The sequence below is a fragment of the Hippichthys cyanospilos genome, chromosome 2 (assembly GCF_059441005.1).
Source record: "Hippichthys cyanospilos isolate Australia breed blue-spotted pipefish chromosome 2, RoL_Hcya_1.0, whole genome shotgun sequence".
Classification (NCBI taxonomy): Eukaryota; Metazoa; Chordata; class Actinopteri; order Syngnathiformes; family Syngnathidae; genus Hippichthys; species Hippichthys cyanospilos.
This window is the reverse complement of record NC_142370.1, coordinates 12,754,441-12,765,409: the sequence shown is the minus strand read 5'-3', so window position 1 is coordinate 12,765,409 and position 10,969 is coordinate 12,754,441. Positions and strand designations below refer to the sequence as shown.

Genomic DNA, 10,969 nt, shown 5'->3' with positions numbered 1-10,969 from the left:
CATAAGTCCGTCACTAGTATTTGAACCATACTTATATCTGCACCCTGGTGGCTAGCGGCCGCTGTTATAACTCTTTAAATGCCAAAATGTTTTTGAAACTCCATACTACTTCTTAACTTCCTAATCAAGGCCTCTGGAAAATAGTTTGGCGGAATCTAGTACCATATGTTTCAGAAGTTTGATGGCTAGAGGCTAAACAGAGCAATAATGTATAAAAAGTAAACGTGATGTTCCGCATTACTATACAATACAAATAACTGACTGTACTATACGGTAAAAATGAACTTGAGTCTCAGCCAAACTGCATTACCATCTGATGTCATGTATTATAACAACCGCAAGGTGTCAGCAAAAGACTAGACTACGCCACATCCTGTAACCCTCACCAACTCAAAATAAAGGCAGCACATTAATTTATATGCTGTAATTGTAAATAATTTTATTCTACAGCTAAATCACATTTTCATATTTCTGTAACAAAGTGCATTACTGTATTACTCACCAAGTGAATGTAAATAGACCCATGTTAATTTTGTTTTTCTATATTCTATACTACTTTTTTATAAAGTGAGATTGTCATGTAATGTACTAAGATAATGTACACACTGCACAATATCCAGAGGGATAAGCACGCTTCTCCATAAAGAAAATTTGCGCAATTATTTCTTTCGCCAAACAAAATTAGAATAATTAAATAGTATACCATCATAACTGCTTGTCACAGTAGCCTTTTCACCGCTACTGACACAATATCTAGAAGAGGTGATGACTAAAATAGAAGTTTATTGCTCGTGACAAATTATGGCATATTGTAAGATCTCATGCCACAGCAGCTCAATTTGTACATTTAAGTCTAGTATCTTTCAGCTAATTGTCCTGCTGCATACTTAACCCAAGCTTGATAACACAAAGATGGCATACGTGCCCAGGATGTTCTGATACACGGCAAAATGTATTGTATTTAATTAATATAGCAAGTCAGCCAGGTCCTGGAGAGGCAAAGTGAGCATCACACGCCCCTTCTATGTTTTAACGTTGTCTTGATGATCTTTTTAGCAAAAGCTAACAGACAGAATGTTTTTGTTCAAGTATTTGGGCTTGTCAATGCGTTTTTTGCAAAGATTAGTTGAGCCTTTGTGTTAGTTTTTGTCAGACAAGCATGGATGGTTCTCACCTCAGAACTCACCCATGGATGCGTCATTTTCTTGTGTCTTTCTGATGGTTAAGTCATAAATACTGTACTTCCCTTAACTGAGACCTGCAGCTCTTTTTTTTAATTTTGTTTTATTTTACCTCACTGGGTGGGGTCATTTGTTGCAGTCTAGTATCAGTTGTGGTCGGCCATTCCAGAGTAGTTCATCACTGATCCCGGTTTGTTCATTTTTGTGTCATAACGAAGAATTTAGATTTTTGAGTTCACAAGAGCTAAAAAACGCCTTTGTTACCTGGTCCAGACTGGTATATTTCAATCCCTTTCTCATTTGTTTACAACCGTCTTTGCCTTGTGGCTTGATGTGTTTTTGAAATCTTTGTTAAACAGTTCTTACTGTAAATCTTGCTAAAGCAAATTTGGGTCTGGAACTCTGTTGCTTTTTTTTTTAAATGGGGCAATATCCAAGTAGATCTTCATTCTTCCTTCCTTAAATACTGTCATCATTTAGAATTGACATCTTGTATTTACTTGTTGTCCTTGTGAGACATTCTAATGCTCTTCATGACCGAATCCACTTTAGTGTGATGAGTGTTTTTTTTTTCTTTGTAAAGAATCATGATACATTTTCTTTTCACATATTACACCAAATCTGTTAACTGTGTCACAGTGAGGGTGAAAAGAGTCTTATAGTGGTGTTAACTAGCTTATTATAACACTTCATTTCATTACTCTGTACACACTTTGCATTGAAATTACATGTGTGATTCCTGGACATTTGGGCAAATATATTTATTGGCAAATGGTAAGAAAAAGAAGGCAAACCACAGACAACATTTTGTTTCATGATGCATTTAAGTCATGTCACACAAATGTTTATTTTTTGATATTCATTCATTTATTTTTAAACAGACACTGAACATTGAGAATCATTTCTGTATATGCACCAGTTTTAAGTAACAAGCCAGTTTCCAGTTGGAGTTCTTGTGCAAGGTGTCACCCAAAAAAGCACAATTGCATCAACATCAGTCAATATAAAAACACCACATTAAAGTATATTGAAATGCACATTTTACATGGACATTACGAAAGCAATGTAAACAAATATGAAAGCCTAAACGTTTACCATGTGGTGGACTAAGCCACTTCTCTCCAAGACGTTTTCTGTTGCACACATCTTACAATTGACTCGTAAATGCTCATCTTGTGTCATTGCACATCAATGGGCTATGGATGCAAATTTAAAAGTGACACATTGCACATGTTTCTTTGTGTTAAAGGCCTAGTGTACAGTTTGAAAATGTTTCAGCCGGTGTAAGCCGGAGGAAAAACGAAGCCGTCAGGACAAAATGTCCCTTCCGGTTGAAACTAGTACCTTGTGTCGATAGTATAGATGGTATGTGAGTATGATTCTGAGGTTTGGATCTCTCAGGCCATAGATGAGAAAACTTAGACTTTTGGGCAGTAAGAAAAAGCAAACGAATAGAACGGCCTGAAATCGTTTAAAAACCACCCAACTAAATAGTGTTGACAGAAGTAAAACTATGTTGGAGTAAACGACCGACAGTAGGCTGAGCCCCAGCTGCACCAGGTGCAGCAGCAACGTGTTTTGAGCTTTACGCGCCGATTCTTTGCTCGTTGCTGCCGATCTGGCAGCCACGACTACACCGATGTAGCTAAACAAGACGGTCAGGCCCGATGAGATGAACAGGAGACCCGAGTAGGTTCTGTAGTAAAATTCAAGAGCGGGCATGACGAACAGAGCGATTAAGCTACAAAGCTGCTCCATTTTCAGACTCTCCAGCTGATCAAAAGGAAACATGATGAGTAAAAGCCCGTGAATGCAGACATTTAGGAAGCAAAAGATCCACACGGCGAGCATGGCCCCCTTGGTGTTCCTCATTGTAATGAGGGAGGCATGTCTGAGAGGGTGGCACACAGCCACATATCTCTCCAGCGACATTGCCACGAGCATCAACGGAGATAGCAGACTGAAGTGATTGGTGAGCATGATGAGCGCACCGCACAACGGGTACGTGATGGTGACGCGCAAGGTGCTCAGTGAGTACAACACCTGACTGGTGGCCATCTGCAACGTGTCTCCGAGCAGGAGATTATACAGAAGGATGTAGCGCGAGGTCTCCTGAAACACACGTTTACTTCTCAATGTGAACAACATTATGCCATTCACGAAAATGAACAAACAGCAGAAACAACTGGTCAAGGTGCAACCTGTCACTCGCTCCATAAGGGTCCGCTTGCTCGTCGTGTTGGCCAGCATCCCAGTTTGCGCGGGCGGGGAGGAGACGCGGGACCAAAAAAAAACAAATGATGTTCGGTCAGTGTTGTGTCATGTCACAGCCTGGCATGTTTTATACGTTTCTGCTTTTGTGTTGACTCATCAGGTCGGCATGGAACGCCCACCGGCCGAGCTCCCACCCCTTGCGGCAACATGCTCGAACGCAGGAAGTGAATGGACAAGCGTTTGTAACTGCAGCACAAAAATTGACAGTGGAATTTTTCACGCAATAAATGCTTTTGTAAAACACTCGGCCACCTGTGATTGTGATGAACCCAGGTGTTGAACCGGTCATCCAACCGGTGTGCTGGGTGGAAGGTGATTAGTGTTTCTGACTCCTTTACCTGTTGGTGGAGGCCCTTCTGCTGAATTCTACAGAAGAAGCAAAGAGGGGAATAGGCAAAACAAAAGATGGCTTTGACTTTAAGCAAGGAAAATAATTGGGCCTGGGAGGACTTCACGAAGGCTACAAAAAACGTTTTTGAAGCAAATTTTGGTCCACCATCATGTTTCAGTAGCAGTGCACCGTCATATAGGTAATGATGTGCCTCACTGTTGCTCTCAACTCGGTCACCACTGTAGTAAAAGTTACAAGCAGGGCCTTAAGATCTGGCTGGAGGGTGCCTGACCAGGGTTCTCAAGTTTTTTTCAATGATGTACCCCAGTTTTTCAGCTAAGTTCCCCCTAAACAGCGCAAAGCAACTTTGGATCAACACAAACAACTCAAAAGAGAGTACTGTGATACCAATGACTCATTGATAAAACTTTGGAACACCATTTTTAGCTTGTGTCGTTGGTCTTGGGGGAGAAAGGGGGGCATTGAGTCAGAGCGGGCCATGTTTTGCACCTCCTCGAGGTGGCTGACGGGAGTTGTGGCTGTAAGGGGGTCGGGGCCTGCTGCGGCAACAGCCGCCAAACCTGCCGGTGGACACCAGCGGTAAGGGATTTTTGTGTGGTTTTGTGGCTTTTTGTCCCGGCCGCGGAACAGTGGACCAGCTCTAAATCCTCAGCGGGATCCTCGAGGGTGCATGGGAGTTCACCCATCCATCCTACATTTGTTTTGTGGACTTGGAAAAGGCGTTCAGCAGTTATGAAAATATTTAATGCAGAAATGATCGGTGGAGCAGGTCTACATTCTCGGCAGGGTCCCGGATGGTGCTCCTAAGTTCACCCAAACAGCACAGTCTGTGTTTTAATGTGTCTTTTGGAGATCTCGACAGGATTTGCAAATCCAGATACGAGTTGATGCATATACAGTATGTATTATCATACTGAGACTCTTCCGGGTCTCGGATAAGCTCTGTGTTTTCTTGATTTGAGCGTTTTCAAGTTTCAGCACTGGACTCAGTGCCAAGCACATGTCCAGGGCTACATGCTCATTTTTTACATGTGTTTATGAATGTGAGTTACCAACAAGGAGGATTACACAAAGACAGACAATGTGCACTACAGCGATGAAAACCAGGTATGACATCATGTGTATCTGAACAAGTTGACGTACATCTTTGTTCTTTTTCAGTTGGTGTCCCAGCAGACACAAACGTAACACCCACAGGACTAATTAAACAAGTGAATATTTGCTCAAAACTCTTTGAATAATTAATGTGTCTAAATGAGCCTTTTGGGGCCAAGGTCAGAGGTTGTCAAAAACAAGGCGGTCAGTCACATGTTCGCCAGAGGAAAACACGTCGCAAGCACTTAATGAGGGCAGAACAACAACAAACACTGATGCCATGGATACAAAGTTCTGTCTAAAGTTTACTTTTGCATCAGAGGCATATGCAATAGAATATGTAGTACACCTCTGCTTTTTATGAAGAACCTATTGAATATTTATTACAGTTTTAGAAATTTTGGGGAGGCTTAACCCAGGTACCGAATCACAATTGACATCACTCACATATGGAAATATGCTATTTACGGCTCAGCTCTGTTGCTGTCCCTCACCAAAATACCGGGTGCGGACCGTACGTTTGTTCAAGTTGAGTTTTGTTAGCTGAATACCTAATAATTTTGGAAATCAATGAATAATCATGTTTGATATTAGAATCTCATATAATAATCTACGTTAGACTAACTTGTCTACTAGTTAGACTAGACCAACTAGTGTATTAGTTCAGTGGTCCCCAACCCCCGGTCTGCGGACCGGGCCGCGTGGGCTGCATCCGAAATAATGTTTTGGAGATGATTTAGTTTAATGTTACGTGCGCACCCAACGCGAACGGGTCGAAAAAGCGGAGAGTTTTGAATTGTAGTCAATGGAGTTCGCGTGACAGGGCGCATTCGCCTTTCACGTGAAGTTACTTTTTTTTTCTCTTAGCGTTTTGCGTCGCCACAGCCAATCAACGTCGGGAACATTCAACGGCTCATGCAGGGGGCAGGAATGAATCATGGCGGCCGCTTTGCGGTCACCGGGAGCGATCCAACACGGCCAGCTGAGCTTTCAATACGAAACAGAGCCAAGCAAGAGCTCTCGCCTGGCTTGTAGAAAGGCGGAAGCGAGAACTTGGGACAACTGGTATGTGCAGCGTTTGCTTCACTTAACAGCTGTTGAACCGTAGTTACTGTGCTAAGCTTACGATAGCGCAGCATTGTCAGCACAATATTTAGCACGGTCTCGGCCACTTGATTGTGACGTTGAAACTTTTGGTGCCGCCTCTGGCCACTGTTGATTTTACAAATATAGTCCACAATATAAATCTGAGGCGTTGACCGGTTCGTGGTGATCAAAAGGTTGGGGACCACTGTACTATTTAGTCCAGTCTAACTAGTCTAGAAATTATTAGCAAGTTAAAAAAAAAAAAGGATAATCCATCTGATGATAAAAGATGGACCAATCTATTTGAATAAGTTGTCTATTTACTGTCTAGTCTTTTGGGTGGGTTACCGGATCGACCTGACCCACAAAAAATCAAAATGCATATCTAACAATAACACAAGCACTTGTATGCACACATCTCACAACATGACACTGCTGACAGTACTGCAACATGTGTCCTCTGTACTCATTGAATGTAATATTTGATTAAAATGGTGTTACTTGTGCTGATATGCCGCATTTCTGTTAGTGATGGAAAGTAAACTTCAACGAACTTTGTGTCGATGACATCAGTGTTTGTTGTTGCTCCCTCATGAGTGCTTGGCTACCATGTTTTCCTCTGGTGTCCATGTGACCAACCATTGTGTTTTCAGCCACCTCCGACTTTGCGGCTAAAAAGCTCATTTAGAGACATTAATAATTCATAATGTTTTGACTTGACATGGACTTGTTTAATGAGTCCTGTGGGTGTTATATTACATCTGTAGGGACAAGAGTTGTAAAAGAATAAAGTGGCAAACTTGTCACCTTCATATTTGTTGTTGATTTCTATTGAACGCCCAGAGCCATTTTTTGCCAATTTGTGTTTACAATGACACACAACCGGCATGTGCAGGAACCTAAATGAATTTAATTTGCGCTTTTGGTTTAGCAATGAGTTAAACTTTCTTTTTGTGAACACATTGGCAATTTCCAATCTGACTTCCGCTTCGCTCATTCCGTTGAAACTGCCCTGACTAGAGTTGTTTTCTATATGGTGGGTCACAATGTGCTTATAGCGTGATTTGAACACTGTGTTGGGGGAACCCAGCATGTTGGATTTAATAATCGATTGTCAGGTGTGACGCAGAGATCTGTCCTCGGCCCACGGTCATGTTTTATTTATTTATTGAATACTTCCTTAATGTGATTTGAATGATCACTGTTATGCTGATGATATGTAGCTTTACATGCCCGTACAGCAAAAAAAAAAAAACTGTTCCAAATCCAGAATCCAGAGGAAAGCGTATGCCATATAATCGGGATGTTTCAACTGACATTTCAGCCCCAAATTCGGGAAAATTACTAAGACAGCAATTTTTCACTTCCAAAATGCTGTTAAAATCTCATTTTATTGGCATTGGGATAGCCACCCAATGGCCTTACCAGCCATCGAATTTCGCCCCCATCGATCATGATATATCAAAGCGCAACTTGACATAAACACGTACGTTTTTGAGCAGGACATTAAGCGCATGGCAAGTTTTTTCTCTTTTTGAAGAGAATTTGTGTTTCGGTGTAACCACTTGGCAGATTTGGCTTTAGAAGGGGATATGCATCGCCTGCATGGGGTCTTCCTTCATCCCCGCTACTTCCGCGAGGCTAACTAATATGCTGATTTTCTTTAACGCTTGTTAATTGCTAGTTGGTGATGTAAATGAAGACCTCTCGGAATCAGGCATCTTGGTTGGAAAAATATATAGTTCTATAGTTTCATACTGCTGATGTCAGAGCAGGCTCGCTCATGAGGTCAAGATGGCGAGCGCACACATAGCTCTTTGTTCATATTTTATAAACACTCCATCTCCTCCTCAAATTACGTGCCTTGGTCATCCTCTGGCAAATGTGGCGCCTGACAATTGGTTTACCTGTTAGGTGGGGTCAGGTGGTCAGGGGTCCTGGGAGCCTCAGCCTCCAGCACTGCTCCCGGAGAGAAGAATTCATTTGTTCTCTCTTACCCGATTTAGAAGTTACACTGGCAGAAACGACCACAATGAGACTTTAGCAAAATACTACTAAATAAGAACTTAATAAAAAGTAAATAAAGGCTCAATGGTCACGCATCCCAAAATACACTACACTAGCAATCAAAATTTAGCACAGAGGACATTTTAAAACACGAATGATTCCATGAGGACCAGAATGACAGTCCCAGCTCCACTCAATTCCCGGTCTAACACTATCGGATTTTACTTTCCAGTGCTCTTTTTCAACAGTTCCTGGAGGTCAATTTCTTGTTCCTGAGCTAATGGTTGCATGAAATGTTGTGTGTTTTTCTCAAAACCCAGAAACACTCAAGTTACTCAAGTTACTGTAACTTAATGTGAAAAAAAATCCCCCGTAAATGCACACTTTAATGATCAGGTACAAAACATTGTTTGGAAACAAGATGTAGCACACACATACTTTTATCAATGAGCTCGTGAAATGACTCCTAAATCATAAATATCTCATGTAGCAGATCGAATCCTTGTTGTAAGTTAGTGTAAAGAATTCTTTTGGGAGTGTCCTCCTTTTAATGATGCTTTTCTGTCGACTTCCTGTCTTTGAGAGTGTTGACGACAAAGAGCGGGGGCTGACCTGGTATGTCGACCTGGACCATGAAAACACATAAAGGGAGTTGAGCGCGGTGTGACTCGACATTTCCACCTTCACATTTTTTCATGCCGGCCAACGCGACCATCAGGCTGAGCCTCGCAGAACGAATGGTTACCGCCACCTTGACCAGCTGCTTCTGCTTGATGTTCCTCTTCATCAACGGGGCCATGCTGCTCACCTTGAGAAGTAAACGCGTGTTTCGGGAGACGTCGCGCTACGTCCTGCTTTTGAACCTGTTGCTGGCAGACACCCTTCTGCTGGTTATCAGCCAGCTGATGTACTTGCTGACCACCGCTAGCATCACCCTCACGTACCCCGTGTGCGGCGTGCTCACCACGCTCAGCAATCTTTTCAGTCGGATTTCGCCTCTGGTGCTGGTGGTGATGTCACTGGAGCGATACGTGGCTGTGTGCCACCCCCTGAGACACGCCTCCGTTGTTACCGTCAGGAACACGGCCGGGGCCGTGCTCGCCGTGTGGATCTTTTGTTTCCTGAACGTTCTCATTCAGGGGCTAATATTGATGACTTTTCCTTTTGAGCGGCTGGAGAGTCTGCAAATGACCGCATTTTGCAGCTACCTCACCATGTTCATCTTGCCCTTGTTTGAATATTACTACAAAGTGTACGCGTATTTCCTGTTCATTTCAGCGAGCCTGAGCATCATTTTCAGCTACGTTGGCATCGTGATGGCAGCCAGGTCGGCGGCCGCGGACAAAGAGTCCATCCGCAAAGCCCGCAACACGCTGCTGCTGCACCTGCTGCAACTGGGCCTTAGCCTCTCTTCAGTGCTCTATGTCACCATCATGTCACCTCTCTCGTCTTGGTTGAGTCGGTCGATCGTCATTCGACTGCGGACTATTTTCTTCGTGTGCTTTTTCTTGCTGCCCAGATGTCTGAGTTCTCTCGTTTACGGGCTGAGGGATCAGAGCCTCAGAGTGGTGCTTGTGAATTATCTCTGCTGTCACCTAAAAGTGTCAGTCTCCACTATAAAAACGGCTTCCTGAGGAACATTCGGCCTATTCGCTCTGCTGCCTACACAAACGAATTTTCATGCGGGAAATGTTAATCGTCCTTTTATTCTGTATTTGTCATTAATGTACATACGCACAGGATCTGCATGTATAAGTGTGTTGGAATGTGTACGCTACAGAAATCTGCCAAATTCCACCAACATCTTGACACTGATTTAGATTTCTTGGGCTGCTGGATGGTGGACAATTTCTTTAGGGTCTCATATTTTCTGTATGGGTTGTACGTGAGGAGGCATGCGCATTCTTGCGTGTGTTTGCGTGTGAATAAAATGATTTTGTCGAATTTGGTAGTCCTATTAAATTAGCCAGTGTTGAGACATGTCCAATCACCTTGAATAAAGACTAAGGCATAATAAACAAGACAACGAAAATGTCCTCGACAGTGAAGGAGTCATCCAAGGAAACACATTCACCACTTAAGGAGTAAAAGACATTGCCACGCTCAAAATTCATTTTTATTAAAATATTAAGAAAAGTAAACCCACACTTGTCACAGCTGTGAAGGTGAAAGCCACCTTCCAACATAACTCGTAGCTGACCAAAATGTATGCTTACTTAGGTGCCGATGACTTGAAATTGTGCTTTTGTAAACAAAAATTGAAAGTTCTCATTGAAGACAAACTTTAATATCCCGCATGGGATTGTTGAATATGGTACTTTAAAAATAGAGGCGCATATACCTCTACATCTGCAGTTCCTCTGTATAAACGAGGGAAAATCTAGGCCTCTCCTCATGCCGCTGCCTTCGCAACTCAACTTCGCATTGCCACTTTTCTATCTACGCCGAAACGGCAGCCGCACACATCTGTGTATCTGAATATGTTGATGTACTTCTTTGTTCTTTTTATATTGGTGTCCCCACAGACGTATAAATGTTATAGCCACAGGGTTAGGGTTAGATGCACCACATTTTTGGGCTCACCAAGCGCACGCCCTTCAGACATAAAGTCAGTTGTGTTGATGTTTTCTTCATTTCTGCCAATAAGCACTTTTATTGTAAATGATATTCTTATTGTGTTTGTCGTATTGATGCTTGTCTGACAACTTCCTGCCTTCTCGTGTGTTGCTGGCAAAGGGTGGGGGCTTGGCGAGGGATGCTGTTGCGTGGCAACCTGGTGTACACTCAAGGACCATGAAAACATATAAAATGAGTTGTGCGGAATGTGAGTCGACATTTGCAACGAGACCTTTTTTTTTTTTTTTTTTTGCTGCTGTCTTCCGCATTCATGCGGGCCAACGTGACCATCAGGCTGAGCCTTGCAGAACGAATGGCGACTGCCACTTTGACCAGCTGCTTCTGCTTGATGTTCCTC

The 10,969-nt window shown here is 42.7% G+C and overlaps 2 protein-coding genes across 2 annotated transcripts; one reads left to right on the top strand and one right to left on the bottom strand.

Moving 5' to 3' along the window:
* Positions 1–2,489: 2,489 nt before the first annotated feature.
* Positions 2,490–3,329, bottom strand: LOC148427378 (odorant receptor 131-2-like). Its single transcript, XM_088408265.1, has one exon. The coding sequence runs from the start codon at positions 3,327–3,329 to the stop codon at positions 2,490–2,492; it is 840 nt and encodes a 279-aa protein (XP_088264391.1).
* Positions 3,330–8,702: 5,373 nt separating this feature from the next.
* On the top strand, positions 8,703–9,629 carry LOC148427377 (odorant receptor 131-2-like). The gene has a single exon (XM_088409184.1). It carries the CDS (start codon positions 8,733–8,735, stop codon positions 9,627–9,629), a length of 897 nt encoding a protein of 298 aa, XP_088265310.1. The 5' UTR covers positions 8,703–8,732.
* The last annotated feature ends 1,340 nt before the right edge of the window (positions 9,630–10,969 follow it).